Raw genomic sequence first — 25,825 nt, forward strand, 5'->3', positions numbered from 1 at the left:
AAGAAATAACGCCATTTGAAACTATTTTGGACATTTCCTTTGATAGGTCAACTGCCAGCTCCCCCGCACTCCCTAAACCGTGCCTCCTCGGACAGCACCCCCCCCCCCCAACTCCACCCCCTCCCTTGTGTGATCCCCCACCAATTATTTTTAATTTCCACCACTGGTGTAAGCCCCACGCACACACAGAATGACTTGTGCAGATTTAGGCAGACACAGAGGGCTAAAACCCTCTGGCGACCTAAAACCTTGCAGATAAGCCTCACGTATCCTGGCTTAGCTTGCAGGTAGGTAGACCCCATAGATGGCCGCTGATTTGGGGTGTATGTAATAGATGGGTCTTTTGCTATCACACAACTAGGAGTGAGGAAGCTGCCTGATTTTAAAGTTCCTTTTTCCCCAGATACTTTCACCAATTGGGCAACTTAACTTTGTGTGGGGTGGGGGCCACCTCTCACTCTGCTCCACTCGCCTGGGAGGGAGCACGTAATCCGTTAGAATGTGCCCTTTCCTGTTTTCATGTGCCCCCACCACGATGACCTGTGGGAGGAGGCGCCACATGTTCTGATAGCTCCCCCTCTTCACTGCCCTGGGGGCATACCCTCACGTCTCCTCCTTTAGGAGGAAGTGCCGCCTGAAAGAGGTTTCCCACATGTTCTCCTCTGGGATGCCCCATTGTCTGTACTCCTCACCTGACCACCTGCACATGCTCTGCCCTGATACGTTTATTTACATTAACTTCTAAGTGAAGGGGCTCTTTGGCACTTTGTAATGGGGAAAGGCAGCAAAAACGAGATCAAGGTGTTAAATGGGGGTTCTCGCATGTTCTTCACTGGGAGAGGGTCCTTATCCGTGCTGTTACTTAGCGGCCAATAATCCTCGCCAACTGAAAGGACCCCCAATTCCCCAGACACATCTACTGGGCTGGTCCCCTGTAACTAATGCAGTGCTAGGAAAACCAGTTTTAGTTTTAGCTATAAGGTGGTGCTTCGCGCCACCTTTTAAGCCTCAACTGATGCATTGAAGTACAGCTGGGCAATGTTGGGGAGAATTCTCAAAAATGTGTTAATTCCTCCCACCTTGGAGCCCTCCAGCTCTTTTGCTAAACTTTGGGACTTTGAACTTTTCAATTCAATGTGTTTTCTGTGTTCGTTTCTTTTAGTTATGGAGTCTAACAAACTCCATAGGCATCATCTTTTTGCAATTGTCACAAAGCACCTTCAGTGCAGTGCAAAAAGGGAAGTCTTTCAGAATTCCCAAGGTTTAAATACCTTCTCTGGGATCGACTACTGTTTCCCAGAGCAGTGGAGTGAAATTGACTTCACTTAGCCCTGTAATATTCTAGACCCAGCACACCCTATCTTACAATAGAGTGCTGGAGGGGTTACTTAGTATCCCCTATATCTAGCTACTCATGTAACAGTCAAATGTTACCCTTTCCCCTCAAAATGGCTGGTGGCAGTGGTTTTACAATGAACTACCATGATTTACCCTGACCGCAAACTGTTCGCAACTCCGGTAACGTTAAATCGCGGGAGCCATGTTTTTCAACATGGCGCCTGAACCTCCTTTGTTAAAGCGGTTCCCGGTCTTCTTCTTTCACCATTTCAAGTGGATTGTGTCTTCCAACGTATTCCTCATCTTAGATGTATTCCATCCAGCTTTGCTGCTCTTCAGAAAAACATTTCGGCAGAGGGCGCCGTGCGTCGATGTCGTCGAGTCGATAGTCCCTCGAAGGCCTCCGTCGAGGGTGACGTCATCGGGTGTATAAGTGGCACGCGTGGCACCCGTTGGCCTCAGTTACGTTTTTCCGCAGTACGTTGCTTCGGACAATCAGCGCGCCTCGAGTTCTGTCAGAAATATAATATTACGAGAAGTAATTATGTCCTCGTCATTGACGCCGACCACGACCCCGAGATTGGGTTTTAAGAAATGCAAGTCGTGCGGCTCAAAAATGCGCTGCGCGTCCGTGATCGAGTGTTTGTGCTGTCTCGGGGAAGGCCACAACATGGAGGCCTGTTCGAAGTGTCAGGCGATGACGGGAAAGGCCTTGCGAGAAAGGAGAGGAAAGCTACAGGTAGGTCGGAAGGATCGGAAAGCCTCTAGCGTCGAATCGAGACCCCATGGAGAAAAATCTCCTCGATGCGAAAGGCATAGATCCAGATCTCAAAGCGATTCTCATCGCTCGTCGTCTTTGTCGAAAAAGTCGAAGAAACGACGCCATAGATATCCCTCCACCTCGTCGTCCGACGAGTCTCCGAAAACGAAATGCCCCACAAAACATTTGTCTTCCAAAGAGTGGGAAGCATTTAGGGTCAAAATGATGGAGGTGTTTGAGAAAGCGAAGCCTCGGTCCGCGCCTTCTTCGGAAGCCGGCCGGGAGCGTCATACTCCGACACTCACGCGCCCTCGAGCCCGGGTGATCGTAAAAGGAAGGATAGGAAACCTTCCAGGATGGCAAGCGAAAAACACTCGAGTCGACCGCTCGAGGTCACCGATGCCATCCGAGACCTTTCACACCTCGAAGAAGAAACTGTCGAAGGCCGCTTCGATGCCCTCGAAGCAGACCCTGTCGACGACCACGATGTCATCGACACCGAAACCCTCGGCGCCAAAGGCTCCAACCAAGCCAGGGCAGCCAGTAAAAGAGAATCAAAAAGTTAAAAATGTAATTCCTTCAGAGCCTGGTACTACACCTCTTCCTCCTCTCCCAGAGACGGTTTTCAAGCCTCTCCCCAGAAAGGAGTTTTTCAAATCCTTGACCTCCATTTTTGAGGAACAGGAGAGATCTGAGGAGGAAAATGTACCTTTTGGATTGGATTATGGCACCCCAAATGTCCCAGAATGCTTGATCTCAGAGGAAAGCAGAATGAGGGATTTGGTGGAGTCTTTGCACAATGCAAGTGGCATTGACACCTCTCCTGAGAATTACTTCGGTAGACCAGATCCAGGAGAGCATGCCAGTCCATCTTATCGTCAGTTAATGACCAAGGTGGTTGATTACTTGGGATGGGCTAGACCACCAGCCCAATCCGTCCAGGACGATTTAACAGACATATTGGACCATGGTCCCACTGAAGACCCAGTACTACCTTTTCATGTAGCTTACAAAACAGGGTGGCCAAGAATTGGGAAACCCCGGATTCTATTCCTCCGGTAAATAAATCCCTCGCATCAAAATACCGCCCAGCCAGTAGCGACCCCGGCTATCTGTCAAAACATCCACCTCCCGAGAGGTTTGGTCATACAGGCAGCCACAGCTTCCAACAAACTTGCGTACCCGTCTATCACTCCAGACAGGGACAATAAGCGTGTGGATGGTTGGGCACGGAAGGTATTTTCAGCCGGGAGCATGGCATTAAAATCTGCCAACTCCACATGTGCCTTGGCAACATTTTCATACAGCCACTCTCCACTTGCACTGCCTCCCTTGCAACCCCTGCACTGCGAGACTGTCTCTGTATCCCTACAGCCCCCCTTCCCAGCACTTGTCTGCACTTACCTTGCACTTGCCACCAGCTGGCCCTATTTATTTATTTATTTTATATTTTTTATTTTTTTTATTCTACCTGTACTGCACTTCCCCCCTCCCCTTCCCCTTGCACTTTTCCCTTCACCTACCCCTGCACTTGCCCGGTCTGAATGATACCTGGCCTAGTAGGATCGTTGTCTGTCTTCCCCTTGTTCCCCCCTCCCTGCCTCGTCGCGCCTTGAAACACCTTTGTATAGGCGTGTTACAAATGCCAGATCATATCATATCATACACTCTATGGGAGTGCATTGCAATGGCGGCAGAGCACATACCAGAAGGGGAAGAAAGGGAAGGTTTCCTAGCTATCGTTAGAGATGGAAAGGAGGCCATGCAAGAATCCCTTCATTCTGGATTGGACACTGCGGATATTGTAAGCAGGTCCATGGGCACCAGCACGGTAATGCGCAGGTTTGCGTGGTTACGGAAGTCGGGTTTTGCACCGGGGCGTACAGAACTGCCTCCTGAACATGCCCTTTGAAGGGTCTCACCTTTTTGGCAACAAGGCTGACGAGAGCCTTGAGAGGTTGCAGACCTCAAAAGCAGCGGCAAAATCCTTAGGAGCTGCTATTAGGCAACCTCAGCCTTTTCGTGCGCAAGGGCAATCATGGAGGGGACGATCCTATCGTTATTACACCTCATACGGGAAGACGAGAGGAATGGCCAGTTAAAGGGGCCAAAGAAAGGCTACTCATGGTGGACGAGGAAAACGTACTAAGCCAGCTCCAGCTGCAGCCTCTTTGCCATCAGCAGCTGCAACATCCGCCACAAAACCACTTTGAGGACTTGCACCACAAAACACCTGTAGGAGGCAGGCTGTCGCAGCATCTGCAAGAATGGCGAGCCATTACTTCAGATGTTTGGGCTCTAGAAATAATAGCCCAAGGCTATTGCCTTCCTTTTCTAAAGCAACCTCAAAGCAATCCACCAGGGAGACACCCGTTGAAACTTTCAAACCCGTTCCTACAGCAGGAAGTTCTAACCCTGCTGGAGAAAGGTGCTATAGAACCAGTACCTGCAGCGGAGAGGATCAAGGGTTGGTACTCCCCCTATCTTTTGATCCCCAAAAAGGACAGAGGACTGAGACCCATCTTGGACTTAAGAAACTTGAACAAGTTCCTCAGGAAGGACAAGTTCAAGATGGTTACCCTTTCTCAGATCCTTCAGGCCCTTCAACTCCAGGACTGGTTGGTGTCATTGGACCTCCAGTATGCTTATTTTCATGTGCCAATTCATCTCAAACACAGAAAATACCTGAGGTTCGTAGTTGGCGACTCACACTATCAGTTTCGAGTCCTGCCATTCGGGTTGACCTCCGCCCTGAGGGTCTTCACCAAGTTAATGGTAGTGGTGGCAGCGCACCTCAGGAGAGGGGGGATTCATGTCTACCCCTACCTGGACTATTGGTTGATCAGAGCAAGCACTGGATCATCTGAAAGTCACCTGCCACTTCCTCCACAAACTGGGCTTCTCCCTCAATTTCAAGAAGTCACAGATGACACCTTCCCAACAGCTTCAGTACATCGCAGCTGTATTAGACACGTCCTTGGGAAAGTGCTTGCCTCCCAAGTCGAGGGCTCAAGACATTCTTCACATGGTTTCCAAATTCCAAAATGCCCAAAATCTCCAGGCTTACAACTTTTTAAGGTTGCTCGGCCTCATGGCAGCTTGCATTTTTCTGGTGCCAGAGGCAAGCTTGAGGATGAGATCCCTTCAGTGGGCCTAAAGACTCAGACAATCAGCGGTCGTTGGTCTCCCATCGGAGTCCAAACTACATATCAACCTTTTAGAGCTGAGGGCAATCAGACTAGCGCTGAAGGCCTTCCTGCCATCTGTCGGGGGAAATATTGTCCTGATAATGACACAGCACAGTGGCCATGCACTACCTAAACAAAAGAGGAGGCGTGGGGTCACTACCCCTGTGCAGAGAGGCAATGCAGCTCTGGTATTGGGCGATTCAGGAGGGAATCTCTTTAACAGCAATTCATCTAGCCGGGGAAGAGAATGACGGCAGATGCTCTGAGCAGGCAGAGCACGGTATCCCACGAATGGGAACTGGCTCAGGCAGTCATTCAAGAGATCTTCGCCCTTTGGGGAACCCCTCAAGTAGACCTGTTTGCAACCGGAAACAACCGAAAATGTGAAAGGTATTGCTCAAGGGAATTTCCCCCGAGAGGAGCCCTGGGGGACGCGTTCGTGGTGGAGTGGAATTTCCCACTATTGTACGCATTCCCTCCGATTCCCGTCATTCCTCAGGTCATCAGGAGGCTGAGAAGGTTTCGGAGCCGCATGATCCTAATTGCCCCGGATTGGGCCAGGAGAACGTGGTACCCGGACCTTCTAGACATGTCCATCTGTCCTCCAGTATGTCTTCCTCAGAGAGAGAACCTTCTCTCTCAAATGGAAGGTCAGGTTCTCCATCCAGAGGTTAAAACGCTCATCCTTCATGCTTGGTATCTGAAAGGCTGAGATACAGGGATTGGAACCTTCCAAATGACGTTATGTAGGTGTTGCTTTCGGCAAGAAGGCCAGCAACAAAGCGTCTATACCGTTGCCGTTGGAAAAGGTTTTGCAACTAGTGCAGAGGAAAGAATGTCGATCCTTTTCTGTGTTCTATTCCGGAAGTATTATCTTGCCTTCTGACCCTAGCACATAGAGTGAATATCAGAACAATAAAAGGTTACCTTGCGGCGCTTTCGATCTTCAAGTGCTCATCGGAAGAATGCTCCTACTTCAAAATTCCTTCGATAACACAATTCCTAAAAGGTCTCACTAATGTGTTTCCTCCTCACCCTTTTCAAGTACCGGTTTGGGATCTAAATCTGGTATTAAAATTCTCAATGTGTGCCCCTCTTGAGCCTATGCACACGTGTCCATTAAGATTATTAACATGGAAAACAGCCTTTTTAGTTGCTCTAACATCAGCAAGAAGAGTGAGCGAATTGCAGGCACTATCTTCTGGGCCACCCTATACTGTGTTCCATAAGGATAGAGTTGTGTTGAGGGTTAAACCATCATTTTTACCGAAGGTAATATCTGATTTTCATTTAAATCAGAAAATTGTGTTACCCACATTCTATCCGCCACCTCTTCCTTCTAAGGAGGAAGAAAGACTACAAAGACTGGACCGTAAAAGAGCTTTAAGCTTTTACATCTCTAGGCTTTCTAGACTTAGAGTGGACAACCAGTTGTTTATAGGCTACACTGGAAGAAAACTGGGTCAATCAGTAACAAAACAATTTCACGCTGGATCGTGCTTTGCATTTCAGAATGCTACAGACTAGCACAAAAAGACCCACCAGAAGGGTTAAGAGCTCATTCCACCAGAGGCATAGCCTCTTCCACGGCCCTTCAAAGAGGTGTTCCTATAAGGTCCATTTGCGAAGCAGCAACTTGGTCTTCGCTTCACACCTTCTCAAAATTCTATAACCTGGATGCTTCCCAGTATAGGGAATTAACTTTTGGAAAAGCGGTGCTTTATTATGCCATCTGAAGGCATTAAAAAAATAAATTAAAACAAATAATAAAATCTGACCCCTCCTCCAGAGGAACTATGCAAAATACTGCTTTGGGAGTCCATCTAAGATGAGGAATACGTTGGACACAATCCACTCGAAGAACAAATTACTTCTTACCTGGTAACGTTCTTTCGATTGGATGTTCCTCCAACGTATTCCTCATCGCCCTCCCAACCTACCCCTCTGTAGATTTTTTCCAGGTTATCGCCATCTCAGATCTCGCAAGGCTGATACCCGTCTGCCGGCACAATCTACAAAAACGGTACAAGATCACAGATACAAAAGAGGGGAAAAACAACTCGGGCCAACGGGCACGGCGTGTGCTACTTATACACCCGATGACGTCACCCTCGACGGAGGCCTTCGAGGGACCATCGACTCGACAACATCGACGCACGGCGCCCTCTGCTGAATTTTTTTTTCCGAAGAGCAGCAAAGCTGGATGGAATATATCTAAGATGAGGAATATGTTGGAGGAACATCCAATCGAAAGAACGTTACCAGGTAAGAAGTAACTTGTTCATCTTTGTGGAAAGGTCCTTCTTGAGTCTTTCTCTGCACGCCAAACTAGGCTTGGTCTCTTTTTTTCATTCGCCTTTGGCAGGCTTCAGGAGTGAAACCCGCCTCTTGCACCCGTGTGTCTGGGGTGGGCAGGAAGTGAGAGAGGTGTCCGAAACTCCCTGTGCTTAGTCTCCTAGGAGACCCAAATGCACTCTGAGGTGATAGGCTGGCTGACTGTCCGGCAAGGACAGCCACCCTGCTGGGTGTGTGACAGCTAGGCTGGAATGAATGGGAAAGAACTGAATAAAAGGTGAGTCCTTTGGCTTGGAAGGCAGAGTCGACCACTGGACGAAGGAACCGAAGAAGAGCTTGAAGAGGACGGCTGCTACAAATCCTGGACCGTTGGTTTGACTGGTGAGGCCCTGCTGCAGGTCCGTATTGCCAAGATTGCATCGACAGAGCAAAATACGACTTCTCCCTTTTGAGTTGGTAGGACCAATCAACTCCCAAGTATGCCACCTGGACACCCATCTCAGAGCTGGTTGAATTTCCTCAGAGTTGCTGCAGGAAACCGTAGAGCCAGGGAGAGGGACACCGGATTGTGTGCTTTGCTTGTAAGCTGGCCTAAAGCTTTTGGAAGATCCTCTGGACTGCCACGAAGCAGGACTGACCAAGCCTGACCGCCCCCCCTCATTTGAGTGTGGGACCTCAGATGTGAGGAAAGTCCACCTTGACAGCCAGGAACCGCGCTTATTGCTATTTGCTGTACCGCAAGGAGCTGAAACGCAAAACAGCTACTGAAAGTAAAGTTTGCCGGTTGCCAGCTTTGACAGTGCCAGTACAGTGCAGGAGTCCCCTGACGTCCTCCCTTTTGTCCCCACAACTGAGGACCAGGAATAGTGAGATCTGCAGAGCTGCACAGGAACAGATGTCCTCAGCTGCATCTTTTTCTTCTTTACTAAGGTACTGTAAACTAGCCTAAGAGAGCTTGCCTCTTACTGTGGAAGTGCTTGTAACTTCTGCAACTCACAAGTCTAATCAGCTTGTGGCCCTACATTTGATTCTTCTTTTTCTCAAAGACTCCTAAGAACTTGTGCAAAGAATTTTTCCATTTACCTACCTGAAGTGTTGCATCCTATACAAAGACTTTGACCTATTGACTTTGGCTTAGCCTATTGAATTGAATGACTATTCTCTTGCTATCTGAAAGTATTTGCCCTGCTTATGAATATTTGTAAATTCTTGTGTTCTAGTAACCTTTGCCTTTTACTTACCTTTTAAAGAGTATTCTGTATGCCAACAGTAAGATAATTAAGTCCCCAGTATCCTTGTCATTGAAGTCCCCTGTGGGTGTATGTTGTGTCTGTGGGCCATCTCAAAGGGGCCTTTTCTGATCCAGAAACTCAGAGTATAGAGTATTGAAGTGTATGTGTGTGCTACTGGTATATTGCTCCCTTCTAAAGAAGGCTTTATAACTGACTGATACATTATTCATTGTTTATACAAGAAACCTTGGGTGTAAGTTTATTTGAATACCTGGAACTGGGAATCTTTGTAACTCCACTACTTCTCACATGTCCCCTCTTGAGATGAGCCTGGCTGCTCAACACGCTACCAAAACTGTGTAGTACAAGCTTATACCAAAGGTTGGGTTGCCTATACCTGTAGTCATAGTTGCTTGTAGTGTTCCCAGAGGGTACTGCATTCAAACTTTGCCTAACGGGGAGAAATGGCATATGAGGAGGGATGTAATACTTGTAGCTGTTTGGCTATTTATCCACCCATTGACTGCCCATAGCCTTGCTAATTCCTATGGCCATTCCCACCCACTTCATGCCCCTCCCGACCAAGGCACACCCTTCTGAGATCTGTTTGAGCTCTTTATCAAGCCTTAAAACCAAACTTTGCACTCAAAGTGCCTGCCAGAGTTTTTTGAAAGCCCTCTCCTGAGGTCTTGAATTAATTGGAGCTGTAAATGTGCTACTGGTGTAATAGAAATTTCGTAAACCGGTCTGCCTTCAGCCACTTGAGTCATAAGTAGCATGCATGTCCTTCACTGAAGTCCTGTTGAACGCAAACATTGGCAAATCCAGCAGTTTCCGTTTGTGTATAGGTATCGGATAAGTGTTTTGCAGGCACTGCCATCATATGCCCAGGTACATGCACCATTTTCCAGCTTCTACCATTAATGGCCTGTTATTACTATAACGGCAATGGGTTTTTTTTTTTTTTTTTTTTAGGTGTTGCCCCAAGACGATTCAAATGCCCCATTCCATTCTGGGCATGGGTTTACAGTTTTGTTGTTTTAGCTGTTAAGTGGTACTTAAGGTCCATGTATAATACAATCTATTTGCATGGGTGTACAGATAGATAGATAAATAAATAAGGAATAAACCCTCATTCCTCATATGGTGGATATCTCCAATATACTTCTCCGTAGCCATACTTTTTCAAATTTTTGTTTCCGTTGCTGTACTGCATTGTTGTACTCTTTACTTTTCATGATATTTTCATTTTTCTTTTCACTGTAATCCCCCCCCCCCCAACATTTGCGGCCAGGAAGGAGTTCCAGACCCTGTGCTGCCCCCATATGCTCAGTGACCTCCCAGAGTCCTGAGACTTTTTAGTTTGAGCTATTGGGTGCCGCTTGTGACACTTCTAAGCCGAAACTATTGCATTAGAGTACAGATGGAGAGGAATGGCACATGAGGGGGGACACACGGCATGTAGGTGTTGGGCTATGGCCCCACCCATTGACTGCCCATTGTTGCCATGCTAATCCCTATGGCCATTCCCACCCCTCCTTGCCCAAAGCACCTCCTCGTGGGAACTCTTTGAGCTCACTTTAATCAATCTTTACACTCAAGTGCCTGCCAGCATTTTTTCAAAGCATTCTGAGAGTTTGAAACCCACTACTGGTGTAATAAAAATGTTTTTACACGTCTCCCTTCAGCCACTGGATTTATAAGCACTGTGTGCTCCCTTCACCGAAGTCCTGTCAAAGGCCCAAACTATTGGCATTGCCAATGCTTGTTAACAAAGTTTTATGGAAGACCCAATTTTTTCAATTGATGAGGCATGCACCTGTTGCCAAAGAGGGCCAAATGATTCTCCGTGTAGTTGGGAAGCTGCACCTCTTAATGAAGGAAAAGCGCTATTTGCCATAGTTTTGAATGAAGGCAATGGATTCCTCTGGCCTTTCGATTTCTGGGCCTTGTCCTCCAAAGCAGCTCTCCATTCCCCTTCTTACAACTAAACTGCCAGAGGAGCAGATTTTAAATCTAGAATCAGTGAGTCTAGTGAAGTTTTTTTTTTTTTCTTGTGCGTTTTGTTTGTGGTGCACCCATTCTAATATCTTATTTTAGACCCGATTATTTTGCAGTGTTATGCTGAAACATGCTTTTGCTCATCTTGCGTGACTGTTATGCTACCCTATACCATCTTTCTTGTGTTCTTCCCTTCTTTCAAAATGTTTTGTTGTTTGGTGTAATATTCTACACTATTGTGCTACGTCGTTATGTTTACACTGGAGGGTTGCTGCTTTCCTCACAGAGACTTCAATGGGACACTATCTTTTTTACTATTGTTTAATTTCTGACCTGACTTATTGTAGGTAAGGAAAGCAGCCAGCTCTCCTTCCCTTGCTTTATGCTCATTTTTATGGGGCAAGTTCTAGTACGTAAGACTAATGGTACAAGGAGACCCTGTCTCCCTCGTGGAATTCTTGTATTTTTAAAGCTTCACACATTACCTTAAAGTGAAGTGCGATTAGGATATTTTGTATGCATACTAGTACGTTTTTGTTTTCGACCTTCGTTGTTACAAACCCAATGTGTCGGTGATGGGCTGGTGGCAGCAGATATTTTTCTACTGTTTTTCACTTATTTAACAGAATAATGCCAGTTAAATTACCATATTCGCTGAAAATGACTGTGCAACAAAGCATTTGACTGTCCTTTGGCCCTTTGTGCCTTGACCTTCTTCCTGCCCTCTCAGGTCCAGAAATGTCATATGTGAAAAGCCCTTTCCCAGGTAAAGCCCCGGTTTTCCTGGGCAAAGTGGCAATCTGTGTGTTTCACCAGATATTGGGTCTGGGTCTGTCTGGGCCAGTCCACTTTAAAGCCACACTGTCTATTGCAGGGCCCATGTGTTGGCTATAGGCTATCCATGATTGGATAGCCCCTGTCAGTTTAAATGGTGCCAGTCATTTCAATTGGTGGGCCAGGGGGCGACAAGTCGAGATCTTGGCTAAAAGGAGAACTCCTGCAGCCAATTAACAGATAATCATTGGAGCCAAGACCCTAACAAAGAAGTAGTTTGGCGACCACTCAAGGATGGCCATTGAACCTGGCCAGGATGGCCTCTAGTCAAGACCTAGTGAAGCCCTCCTCTCTCCTGATCTCCAGAAGGCGCTTGTCGGTGCTTCAACCCCTGGACTGGTGGTTACATGTCCCAAACCTGGCTCGAGGATCCATGCTTTTTGAGCCTTTGTAAGTGTCCCTGCACCACACAGTGGACTGACCAGTTCTCTCCTGGATTACTTCTCAACACTGGTTGCCATTCTGAGTTCCTCCTACTAAAGTCGCTGTGCAGGGCCTGGTGCTTTGTTCACACCATGAGGATCGCCTGACCGCCATGACCCCCACTGCAACATTGCCTCCTGGAGGTCTCCTGTTCAGTGGAGGTCTTCGTCTTGTCATGTCAAGGGTGTGCAGCTGTCCAGTCTCCGGAATTGTCTCGAAAGAGTCCTGAACTACCAAATAGCCAGACCCAGTCCCAACACAGAAGGCAACCTCTGCATCTGGACCTCCCTCAACCAGGCACAGCATAGAGATAGGTGGTCCCTGCGGATTCAGGAACCCCTGAAGTCGTTGCTAAAGAAATCTGAGTAAGGGAGGTGAGTTTGCATAGTTAATCCAATTCCCCCCCCCTTCTGCTGATGGGTTGCATGGGTGTATAGTCTTAACTCGATTTCTCCCTTGCCTGACTACGATCAGTAGTGGTCTGGTCAAGGATTTCACCTGGGCTGCCCCCAGAGTGGTGGGATTGGGAGAGAAACTTGCAAGATCTTTACTTTCTGGAACATTTACTCCCAACCATTGGCTTTGGCAACTATAGTACACTAATCACATAGTAAACCCTCCTGCAAAGTACTTATTATTATTATTATTATTATTAGGGTATGTATTGAGTACAGACCTAGCTTCAGGAAGCAACAGAACACTTTACAGTGACCTTTGGGGGACTCCGCCTAATTCAAGCAGGGTTGGATTTAAGAACTAGGCACTGTGTTTTAGGCTTGTCTTTGTGTCTTCTACCTAATATTCTTGCCTGTCTATTTTGGTTCTTGTTAGGACAGTTTTTTCTTAAGTTCTACACAACTTCATCAAAATCATTCAACTGAGGCTGTACAAGACTCCACTCTTAGTATAAGGCTGTACTACCCGAGTTCATGGTAGCGCAGACAGAGCAGCCAGGCTTACCTTAGGAGGGAGAGAAGGCTATAGAATCAGTACAAATGACATTGTAATACAAATGGTCCAAATAAACACAAACACTATGTTTATAAAAATAAATGATTTTAATTAAATACAAGTAGGCCCAGGTAAATCTATGGGGTAAATAAGTACTATCACACATTATATGTAATCACAATTATCATAACACTATGCTTGAAGGTTCACAGGCCAAAGCATACACCTTATTTTGAACACCTAACAGTAGTTAGGGAAATTAAACCTTTTCATACACATTCAGTATAGGTCACACCTATTCTTGGAGTAAAAACCAATGGTTACTTTCACAATTACTTTCAGTAATGCAAGGGCAGTAGACCCTACCAGTTGTACAGTGACTCTCAGTACACATCACATAATCAGTCAACTGGACAGTATACCTTTTGTGAATACTTGCTGAACAAGGCGATGAGAGGGTTTCAACAATCTTGTGGGAGACGTGTGAAGCTGCTCACCAGATTTTGCAATCTGGCATTGACATGGTCAATTTTGCGGCACGTGTTTGGTCCTGAGGAGGCACTCCTGGATCAGAACCTCTGCATGTGCTCCAAGTGTTCATTGTAAACCTCTGTACATGCCCTTTGATTGCAACCATATATTTTGAGAAAATGTGGAGGAATCCTTGCAGGAGCTTCAGGCCCCCAAGGCCATGGTTAAGTGCTTGGGTCTAGCTGTTCAGCGGCCTTCTCAATCGGCACAGAGCAGTCATGCTTTTGGACCCTTTACCTATTTTGCCCACGTTGGCTGCATTCAGGTGCCCACTGGCAAGCTGCCTCAACAATGTCCCTTTTTCCTGCCAGAGTAGAGGTCTTAAATCCCAAACATTACATTATATTTATAAAGCGCACTATGGGCCCGTAGGCATGAAGGCGCTAACAAAAGTACAAGACATAGAACGGAAGAGGTCACCTATACTAGCCTAACAAATCTTATCTAGGATGGTCACAATGATCAAACCTACTGGCCGTATACGTCCTAGACAGTGCTGCCCTGTCAGGCCTGCTTATGAAAAAAGAAAGGTTTTAAGTTCTTTCTTGAAAATGGCCAGGAGTTTGTTTGCGCAGGTAATCTGGAAGTAGGTTCCACAGAATGGTAGCTTTGAAAGCAAAAGCCCCATTCTCCGCATTTGAGGTTTTTGGTCTAAGTTGCTCCAGAAGATTGTGAGCATCAGATCTTAACGATCTGGTGTTTACTTTATCATTGATGTAACAATGAAGATATGGAGGCATTATTTGCATTCTACATTTAAATGTTATAACCAGTGTTCTGAATTTGATTCTGGCCTCCACTGGAAGCCAGTGAAGTCCCCGCCTGGCTTCAGAAAGGCGTTTGCGCCTAGAAAGCCCCACTACAACTCTCACAGCCCAATCCTGAACCTGTTGTAGTTTCTGTAGAGCCAATTTACCGATACCTAATAGAAGGCTGCAACAATAATCTAGTGTGGCCCCTATTATCGCTCTCGCGATGGTTTCAGCGCTTTTCTGAGATCTAAGAGGCCTCAGGTGTGAAAGCAGTTTAACATAATATACTGATGAAGACACAACAGAGGACAGCTGCGCAGGCAGTTTTTCCACTTCTGTTGTCCAAACGCAACCATGTGTGCTAACTCTGTGAAATTTGACTTTTTCCATTCATCTCCAGTGGGTGCTGGGTTGTCACTGTTCGCTCCAGGAGTGACATCTAACCACTACAGGTGCTTGAGCCTTTTAAGTCTGGGTTATTTCCTCCCATTTCTTTAGCGACCACCCTCCCACCATCATTCCTGCCCTCCTTTGCGCATGTGAATCTAAGCAGATTAACAAGTATCAGAAGACATGCATTACTCACCGTATTAGCATTTCTGATGATTGTATCTGCTTAGATTCACATGCGCCCTCCCTGCCTCCCTGCTCGGGGTGGAAGGAACATAAACGCCTTACTACTTTCTCTCTTTATGTACTCATTCACAATAGCCTAGGGCTCCCTCATGGCAGAAAAAATACAATCGGAGGGACCTCAGCGTGTGAGGGATTTTGGGTACACTACATGTCACAATAGGGATAGTGTTACAGACACGCCTATGCCGACGTCCTCTTTCGGTCACCGAAAGACGAGATGCAATACTCTGCGGTTACCACTAGATGTCGGACCATATGCACAGCATGGACTCTAAGCAGATATAATCATCGGAAATGCTATTACGGTGAGTAATGCATGTCTTATTTAACAGTCGGTTTTAAATAAGCCTTCTTTAAAAGGGGCAATATGCAACCAAAATACACTTGTTAGGCAGAGTCGACCACCGGACGAAGGAATCTGAAGAAGAACTTGGAAGAGACGCCTGCTACAACTCCTGCACTGTAGGTTTGCCCGGTGAAGCCCTGCTGCTGTGCTGAAGCTCCGAATTCGCCTCGACTAGATCAGCGCTGCAAGGACGACTTCTCCCCTTGAGTTGGTGGGACCAGTCAACTCCAAAGTAAGCCCCGTATGGACATCCTCTCGGAGCTGGCTGGACATCTGCTGCTGCTGTTGGAACCAAAGTGCCAGAGAGAGGAACACCACATTGTGTGTGTTGCGTTAAGTCAGACCCGAGCGCTAGGAAGATCTTCCGGACTAATGCAGGACTGACCAAGCCTGAGCCACCTCAACAGAGTGCTGGACCCCAGATGCGAGGAAAGTCTGAAGTGGTATCCGAGAACCGCAGTGTTGCTATTTGCTGTCAGACGCAAGGAACTGAAACACTGAAGGACCGCTGAATTGAAGTTTGCCCATTGCTGCCGCTGACCTTCCCATTGCAGAGCAGGAGTCCCCAGACGTCCTCCCACTGTGCAATTAACATTGGCTGTCCTGGCTTCCTGAGGGACTCTACCTCTACCTCTGACTTTGTGTTTTGGCCTTTCCCCCAAGAAAGGGTTAATTTACTCTGCTTTGGAAGGTTCTTAAAAGTACTTACCTGTTTATGAATTATTTGTTAACCTTTTTTTTATTCCTCTATTCTATCTTTTCCACCAAACTCAGTATTGTTCAATGTACCAGTGATAAATCAATGTCTACAGTGTCATAGCTATTTATCTCACCTGGGGGTGTAGGAAGTGTCTGTGTGCCATCCCCAATGGGTATCATCTGATTTAGAGAAACGAAGTGTGTTTTGAAGTGTATTATAAGTGTTACATGTATTGCTCCCCTCTGAAGAAGGCTTATATAACTGGCTGTGAAATAAATTAATAATTGTTCTATCAAGAAACCTTGAGTGTAAGTGTTTATTTGAATAATTGTCACTGTGAAACTCGGTGTTACAACCCTACTGCTCACATTGACCCCTCTTGAGATAAACCTGGCTGCTCAGCCACACTACCAACCTGTGTAGTAGAGACTTAAAACAAATGTTGGGTTCCTATTGCCAGGAGGTGAAGGTTGCTGTAGTCTTCCAGAGGATACTGCACACAATCTTGTCTAACACCACCCTGCTGTGTGAGTGACACCTAGGCTGCAAATTAATGGGAGAAACTTGCATAAAAGGTGAGGCTTTTTGGCTTGGAAGGCAGTCGACCACTGGATGAAGGAATACAAAGACGAACTTGGAATAGACGCTTGCTGCAAGTCCTGGACGGTTGGTATGCCCAGTGAAGCCCAATTCGACTGGAGAAGCCCTGCAAAGGACAACTTCTTCCCTTGGGTTGGTGGGGGCCAATCAACCCGAAGACAAACTCATCTGGAAATCCTCTCGGAGCTGGCTGTACTTCCATTGCTGCTGCTTTATTCAAACCAGAAGTACTTTTTGGGCTTGGGGTACACCTTATTGCCTTAAGTCGCGTTTTCTCAATTGAGAAGTGCACTGGCTTACCTTTTCTGAGTTGATTTCAACTCCCCTTGCACTGACTTAACTGCTTGTGTTCCTTCAGGGATTTTCTTGAACTATCTGACTTTGTGAAATACTTTTTGCTAAGAAGTGCATCAGAACTATAGACTGTATCCTATTGACTTTGGCTGTCCTGGCTCCTTAAAGGCACCCTTCTGTTGTATTGACTTTGGCATTGCTTGTCCATTCAGAGGTTGTAATTTGTTGAACACATTTACTGCTGGGAAAGGCTTACCTAGATTTCATTAGAGGATTCAAGCTGTCTTCGTGTTATGAGAAAGTATGTTCTAACCTTTCTATTTCCTTAACCCTTCCTTCCTGAAACCCATAGTCTGTAAAGTATATTGGTGCGTATGATAAATGCAATACTATCCTTGTTATTGTCACTTCAGTTCAGGGTGTAGGAGAAAAGTATAAGCATTGTTTTCAGCATCTTTATTGACTTGAAAAAGAAAAGTGATTCTAAAGTTTGACTGTTACAGATGCCTTTTTAAAGAATGCTCAACTAAAACGTATGTATAAATAAATATTTAAAACTGAAACCTTGAGAGTTACTTGGTTACTTGTATTGACTGATTTCATCTGTACAGCTCTAGAGCTCACATTTACTCCTCTTGAGATAGGCCTGGCTGCTCGGTCACACTACCAGCTTGTGTAATACAGGCCTATACCAAAATGTAGGTTACCCAATACCAAGAAGATAAGTCTTGTGTAGTCTCACACAGTGTCACTGCACCAATTCTTACTGAACTTTCAGAAGGGGAAACTGGGACTAGTGATGCATTTCGAAATGATACGTTTGCAGAAGATGCTTATAACAGGTAGGTAATGGAATTGGGTTCAATGGATTCAGGGGGGTGGTTAGGTAGGCCACCTTAAAGATTTAAATCCCTAGAACAGATGTCCTGAGGCCTGGGAGAAAACGGTTGGGTCGTCCACCCCAACGTGACTCAAGAAGCTTGGGCGGAGCGAACTGCAACACAACTGCCCAGTTAAGTACCCAGGAGTGAGACAGTACCTTTTTCGGTGAACAGCGATGTCACTGCCGGGTCCCCAAGCAAAGATCACAACTGCTCAGATTCGGGTCTCTGGCCTTGGCGATTGGAGGAAGAACTTTTGGCGGGAGCAGATGGTCAGATCCGTCACATGGATACCCAGCAGATGATCTTCGTGGCACCACGTTGTGGAGGCTTGACACAGGCATCGTAGCAGCAACTGTTGTCACCCGGCAGACTTTATTCCTTCACTCGTTCCATGACTCAGCTAAGGGGATGTCTACAGTCGGGGATGGAGTCTTTGTAGAACCAGACAGATGCCCACACTTTTGCAGCATGAACCGCGCTTGACGAGACGATGCACCACAGCATTGCCAGAAAACCCAGGGCATTCATAGATTGCAGGTCGGGAAGGTTGCTGGCCCTTGTGAGATGGCTCAAACTGTAGCTGGTCTAGAGACATATACCCACCAGCCCAAGGGAGGAAGACGTCCAATCTGGATCTTCCCTGTCACACGGAAGAGAGGGCTGGAGCTGCAGCAGTCACTTATTCGATGTGATGGTCACTGAAGGTTGCTGCAAACCACCTTCATCGGAATGGATCGTCCAATGATCGACTCTGGTTTCTGCATCAAGACCCTCACCTTATATACAGGATCCCAGCCAATCAGCATGCATGCTACATTCAAACTTTGGGTGGTGGCTCTCATATGGGGACAGCCAGGCACCCAGTCAGAACTGGTTCCAAGTAGACCTACTGGAGGACAAAGACCAGAGGAGTTTTGGTGCCTTCCTAGCTTCCTGTCCTCCCAGACAGTGGTGCCATTGGGTGGGCTTCCCTATGGGAGCCCGTCAAAGAAAAGAGTTGGCAAGACTTCCCCCACCCAGGTCGCAAGAAGGCTCAAAGGACAAGCCATTGTGAATTGGCGAAAAAAGGACATGCACCGTTTTAGGTCAGTGATGACCCATGTGAGTCTTACAGGAGCTGTGAATACAGCCTGCGATGTACGTTTCACAAAATCGGTAGAAAATCACACACTGCCACAAGCCACTCCAAATAAACTTGTCACTGTAACTAGATAGTTACAGGAGAAGTGAGAGATATATCATGTGTCGTCTTCGGCGCTCCACATAAGGTGGTGTGCTGATCTCACGAAAGAAATGCATAGGTAGGATGATAAGTACATCATGTTGGCATAGGAAAATAAAAAATAAAAAAAACAGAAGCTCAAGGAGCTTCCAGCAACACTGCACAGATAGTGCATGCTGAAATGGTAAAATACAGATGCCACAAAAAGATGGAGGAAGGCAAACTCCACCAAGAACAACCAAAAAGGGTTCACAGAATCACAGACATAGAATGAGGGAGGACAAAAAAAACGCAATAGTCCAGCTAAAGGTGCTGGGGACTCATCAAGTAGGGCGAATTACACACAGGATGGAAATTGTAAATAACAATAAAAAATGAGCAAAAGGCCAGTGAAGCTGAAGGCTTCACTGCTCTGTGAAAAGACAGGACAAGGTTTCTAAAAAAAAAGCAAAAGGTTTTTAGGGCCCATAGAACATGGAGAGAAAGTTGCCTAATCTTTCCTAAAACTTGGGTCTTTGAGTAATCTGATTTGTGGGGCAGTTTCTTTACTAGTGGTGGTTGTGATAGCTCTCTAATGGTTGCACCTCCTCCTGATTTGTTGATGGCGAATTTCATTTGTCTTCTGGTGTTTTACTGAAGGGAATTGACCCATCCCCTCAACCACCCTCCCTCAGCCTGACGTTGCATGAATCCCGAGCACCATTTTGCGGTCAAGCAGAGCTATCGGGACTGCTTGTGGATCCAGAGCCTCAACTTGGTGTCTCTGTGAGTTACTTTCGCTGCTTCCACAGTTTCCATGCTGAGCGCGAGCGTTTGCACATTGTAATTTACCTGTCTAACACAAAATGTATTTGCCCCGGGTCACAGTCCATGTTGAAGCTTGACCACTCAACGTTTGTCGACTATTCAGTCCTGCTCAATGCATGAAACTGCAGCTGGATACCGACTAAAGTGATAGAGCACCTACTTGATATGTATATGTCAGTGTTTCTAGGATCAAATGTTTGGGGGGGGTTTCTTTGTGGTATTGGCTCTAAACTCGAGGATGTAGCTTTACTCGCCTCATGAATGGCATTTCCCCCGAATCATCTGATTTCTTTTTGAGAACTTGGACGCGGGCTGCACTCCAGGAATTATTGGGGGTGGGAAAGTATGGCCTTTCAGGGGTTACTTCACTGAGCAGTTGGCTCCCCAGTTTCCTCAGAGATCCCCAGCTTTCATCTACTATTGAAAAACAGTTGACCTAGTTAGAAGTTGTACCACAATGTAAAAGGAAGAACTCTTGTGAGTGCAGGAGTGAGGCTTTATCATAATACTGTTGCCTGCTTTACTTTACTGTTTCGTATTTCTGTTCTAGAATGTCCTTTTTCAGTCTCGGGTGTTACATACTCGGCTACCTACTGTAGCCTGGAACCTGATGTGCTCTCTGTAGTATTCAAATTGCAATTGTTCTTTCTCCCCAGATCCCCATTTTTGATGCAGCTGAACGGTACCAGCAGGCGGGACATCCTTTGATCATCTTGGCAGGCAAAGAATATGGATCTGGCAGCTCCCGGGATTGGGCGGCAAAGGGACCCTTTCTACTTGTAAGTGACTGGTTGCAGAACAACTCTAAAGTTGCATATGTTCGCATCATATCTTGAAAGGTTCTCAAGGGTTATTGGTCCATGTTGAAATAGAGAGGAGAGCAAAGTAAATAACCATGCTTGGTCATGAACTTCCAAACCACGTTAAATTGAGAGTTCAGAGCTTAGCATGGACCTGGACTGATGACAGATATTGTTTAATACTTTGGAAATCTTTCCTTTCAGAATATGGGGGATTATGTCTTTAAAACCTGCATACAAATTGGTAGTTGTGCGTGTTTCACTTTCTTTTTAATGGAAACCCTATCTGATGTTAAATAAAAAGTAGGTTTTTCCTTAAGATTAACTTCAGCCACCTTTTCTATATTTAATTCAAAAAGCATACTTGCATAACATCAAAGGTAACCCTTATTCCAAAATGATGTCTAAACCTATGGGCCCACAGGAAAAGCTTAGTGATCTGTGGAGTCACTGGCACCGCTTTTAAGAAACTGGGGAAATGTATCCTCGTGTCAGGATGTTTTTGATAGTGCTACCTAAAGGAGGATGGGGCTTAAATGTATGGAGTATTGTGGCTACTTTTCTCACAGGGAGGAACCATGATGATTTAGGAAAAATGTAAAGAAAATGTAGTTCTCTGTAAACAAAAGTACTCCTAGAAGAATTCTGAAGTATATACAACAGAGACATCTAATTCTTGCTGTGAGTGCTGCACAAATGTAGAACTACTGAAGCCTTATCGAATACACATTGAGCTCCTCAAAGGTTTGAAGAATCTATGGCAGTGGGAATGGTGTTCGAAAAGAGAAGCAGACAAGTTTGTCTGCATTCACCAATACTCGCACACACCCTAATTATGCTAGAATATTCTTTTTCAAGGAATGTCTAAAACACCTGCAAACTGATTTGATTTTCATTCCATGCGGTATTACAAAGATCTGTGTGTTCATGATTTCAGGCACCATAACATGTTCCTTTTCTGGAGTAACGCAAGTGCCTTCATCCCATTTTCAGCACGTGAATTTTACAGGAACCTCCCAGTACAAACGCACCTATATTGTAATACGAGATTGACTAGATATGATTTTCTAAATTCCTTCCAAACATTTCAACTGACTTATTTCCTTTTCCTTATTGCCTGGGCTTGGTCTGCCTAGATTTTCACGGCCCGCCTTAAACTGAGAATTTCTTTTTCTTTGCACTCGATTACTGGTTACAAAGTAGGCTTGCATTAACAGTAGATCCAGAAATATTGATTTGTCCAGACTCCGCTGTGCAAGAAGAACCACATCCCTTTCACACTCTTGATTACTTTGAGCAGGGTCATCTAGTTTGAGGATTCTGAGAATTCGTCTTCTGTCATCAGCCGACGTAGCAGCGGGTATGTAAATTGGAAACATAATCCTCATAAATGTGGCTGTTGGGTAGATTTTCCCTTTTGAGAGAAATTCTCCCTATTTTGAGTCCCCCAGCATTTTTGATGGACTATTGGATTTTTGGACTTATTCTCCTGAGTGGGCCGGAACGTTTTTCCACACTCATTCTTCTACACTAACCATTTATTTTGATCTTTTTTGATAATTTGTAATGTAGTTATGCTTTTCCTCCATCTTTTCTGGCATTACATTTTATATTGCAGCACACTGCACATTCTGTGTAGTGTTGCTGGGGAGCTCCTTTAGCTTCCCTTTTTAATTATACCTCTGTTAACACGTTACCAGGGCTGGGGACACTTTTTGTCTCACTTGTATTTTATTTTGCAAGATCAGCACACCCCACCTAAAGTGGAGTAAACACCTGCGGTAAACACTCAATGGTAGTAAAAAGTAAACCACTGCCACCAGCCATTCATTGTATAAAGGGTAACACAAAAATGTTACATGAGAAAGTAGACAAAGGCGATACTAAGTAAACCCTCCAGCACTCGATGGAAGATACTGTGTGCTGGGTCTACAAAGTTACAAAAGGTAAGTAAAGTCAATTTCACTTTACTGCTTTTGGAAACAGGAAATCTGAAAGACTTCCCTGTGCCACTGCACTGAAGGTGCTGTGTGTCACAATGTAAAAAGATACCTAGGGAATTTGTCAGACTCCAAAACCGAAATAAACAGTGTTCAAATAAAAGCAAAACAACATGAGAGAGTGGGGAAAAAGGTCTCAATCTCTCCAGGATATAAATTAAAAGTCCTAAAGTCAAGCAAAAGAGCTGGGACGTCTCTAAGGTAGAAGGGAATTGGCACGTTTTGGAGAATTCCCCCTACAATGACCATAGGTGAGGTGCAGAAAGGCTCGGATTTCCCTAGAATTCAAAAGGGCAATGCCCAAAAAAAGCTCAACTAATAGTGTGGCGCCGTTTTTTGGGCCAAAGTGGGGCACTTTTCTGAAGAAAAAAAACAGAATTTGAATACAAAAGCGGTGTGTTAATATATAGAGACGGCACGGAGGAACCAGGCAGGGAGGGGGAATAGGGGCGATTTCGCACCAGACTGGGTGGACCGTTGCAGCCAGGGCAACACGTGTAATGAGCAAAAAGAACCAATGTTCTTCTCATATTGATCATATAATCATATTGATTTCTGCATTGATGCAAGCGCGCCTGGTTGTCCTCCACAGTAAGATGTAAATATGCAAAGTTCATAGTGCACATTCGCAAGACCTATTCCTTTGCTCGTCATTTCAGTGTAGGTTAACACTGTGGCACATAAACCTTTGGTCTATTGCTACCTGCAGCCACTTATGATTCTTACTTTCCCGGAAGGTTAGACTTGATTTATTTTATTTATTTTTTGGTTATTTGTAAAGCACCTATACAACAAAAATGGTGATTCAAGGTGTCACAAGACAAAAAGGGGTGGGGATGTTGGGTAAGAATTGGTGTAGTAACACTGTGTGTGACCACACAACACTTAGCTGCTTGCTATTAGGTAACCCACCTTTTGGTATAGGTCTGTACTACACAAGTAGGTCATGTGACTGAGCAGCAAGGCCCATCTCCAGAGGGGTAAAGGTGAGCTGTAGCAATGAAATTCGTAAATACAAGTAACACTTACACTCAAGGTTTCAGTTATAAATGCAGAGTTTGCAGGCTGTGCAAAGGCGAAGGGGTTGTCGAATCAGTTCGACACCTACTCACTTCATGTCCAGCATTACAAGGCATAAGACAATCTTATCTGGCAAATGTCCTGGAAGACTCAATATTGTGTGAGGAAGAGGCTTGGTGGCCTCGATAAATAAGCAGAGAAAAAACTGCCTGGTCAATTTCCTCGGTAAAAATTCTGCAACATGCCCTCATGTTGATTGAGGAAAAAAAGAAAGGATAAAACAATCAAAAATCAACGGAGGGCAAAGAAACTGTCTGTCTTTGTATGAAAAAGAGAAAGTTGTATGAAAAAGAGAAAGTTATCTACGTTTTTGTTAAAATCAAATGGTTTTTGATGAATACAAAATAAAAAAAATTAGTTTGCTGAAAGGGAAGGTTTAAGGAAGAAAAATGTTTAAACCGGTTCCCAGTATATTTGAGGACAATTAAATCTCCCAATGACAAGCCTTTCCCAGCAGTAACAGTCTAAAACGAGTTACCACCTATGAGGGACAAAGAAAATCAGTCAATGGACTAGAAGAGTCTGCAGGGAGCCAGGACAGCCAAAGTCAATTGGAGTACAGTCTATGGAGCTGAGGCAATTTTTAGATAAAACGTCTTGCACAAAGTTATAGAGTTTGTAGAAAAATTCCTTGTAGGGTCACAAGCTGTTAAGCCTGTGAAAAGCAGAGTTGGAATCAACTATAGGGTAAACCACTGCAAGTCTCAACTGAGAAAAGAAGCACAGCTGAAAGACACCCCAAGTCTAAACAGTACCTCTGGTTTGAAGAAGTGGTCCAGCTGGATTCTGTCCTGTTGCAGCGATGCAGACCCTGGGTTCCTGACCCTCAGTCGTGGGGACAAGAGGGAGACCGTCTAGAGGGCTCCTGCTGCGGCAGTTTGGAGGTCGTCGGCAGCTACGGGCTCTTTTCGGTTCTGCGGCACTTTGCGGTTTCAGCACTCAGTAAACAGTACTTCCTTCGCTTCTTGAGTCCTGCACACTGGTGAGGGAACTAGAGCTCTGGTCATCCTGCTTCTGGGAGGGTCTTTGGGAGACTCCTGGAGCTTCTGGCTGGATTGCAGATGTTGCACTAGACTACAGATTTCTTGACCCCCTGACACTCGGTTCTTGCGGCAGAGCAAAGTAGTACAGCCAGTCAGGTAAAATGGTCCAGTGGAGTTAGTCTCTGGGTTAGTTGGTCCCACTAACCCAAGGGAAGAAGTCGTCCCTTCCGGAGCTTCTCTGTCGAATCGAAACAGGAGTTTCAGCACAGCAGCAGGGCTTCACCAGGCAATTCAAAGCTCGAGGAGGATGCAGCAAGCTTTGTTCACGGTTTCTTCATCTGGTGTTTCAGTGGTTGACTCTGACTCTAGTCCCAAAACCCTCCCCTTTTAAGCAGATTTCTCCCATTCATGCACATCCTAAGCTGTCAATGACACAGCAGGGTGGCTGTCCTGAAAGGGGTCCTCCCTGACTTCCTACCACTCTGTTGCTATTTACCAAGCACTAAAACCGTGAAGTGCTGCTGATAGGAAGAACGCCCGTAGCTGCCGCCTACCTTTTGAATTGCTGTGCAGGAGTCCTCCAAACGCCCTCCCTCTTGTCCCCATGACTGAGGCCCAGTAACCCAGGATCTGTATCACTGCAAGCAGACAGAAGCCAGCTGGATCCTCTTCTAACCAAAGGTACTGTTCTGACTTCGGGGTACTTAGCTCTTTGTCTGTAGTTCTGCTCTTCTCAGTTGAGACTTGCAGTAGCTGCTTTTCTAGAGTCGATTCCAGCTCTAACTTTCACAAGTGTAACAGCTTGTGACCCAACAGTGATTAACTTTGTGCAAGACATTTTGTTATCTAAGAAGTGCCTCCGCTCCATAGACTTTGCTCCAATTGACTTTGGCTGTCCTGGCACCCTGCAGACTCTTCTATTACATTTTTTTTTATTTCTTTTTTTACTGTCCCTCTTAACGATACATTGGTTTTTAACTGATATTGCTGGGAAAGGTTTTTGTCTAGACTAAATTGGGAGATTTAAGTGCTCACATGCTCTGAGAACCTGTTTAACCTTTTTCCTTCCTTTAACCTTTCTGCCAACGTCAGAATTTACCAAGTACAAAAGTGATAAATAAATGTCAATACTGTCCTAGTTTGTGAAGTCACCTCGGGGTGTAGGAAG

General features: G+C 45.6%; 1 protein-coding gene across 7 annotated transcripts in view; it reads left to right on the top strand.

Moving 5' to 3' along the window:
• The window catches only part of ACO1 (aconitase 1), a 792,824-nt gene that overhangs the window by 723,480 nt on the left and 43,519 nt on the right, over window positions 1-25,825 (top strand). For all 7 annotated transcript variants that reach the window (XM_069625992.1, XM_069625995.1, XM_069625996.1 and 4 more), the window contains one exon: window positions 20,451-20,573. In XM_069625992.1, the coding sequence (XP_069482093.1) occupies window positions 20,451-20,573 (123 nt within the window). The remainder of the gene's footprint in view (window positions 1-20,450; window positions 20,574-25,825) is intronic.

The sequence above is a fragment of the Ambystoma mexicanum genome, chromosome 6p, assembly GCF_040938575.1.
Source record: "Ambystoma mexicanum isolate Mex_15411 chromosome 6p, UKY_AmexF1_1, whole genome shotgun sequence".
NCBI lineage: Eukaryota > Metazoa > Chordata > Amphibia > Caudata > Ambystomatidae > Ambystoma > Ambystoma mexicanum.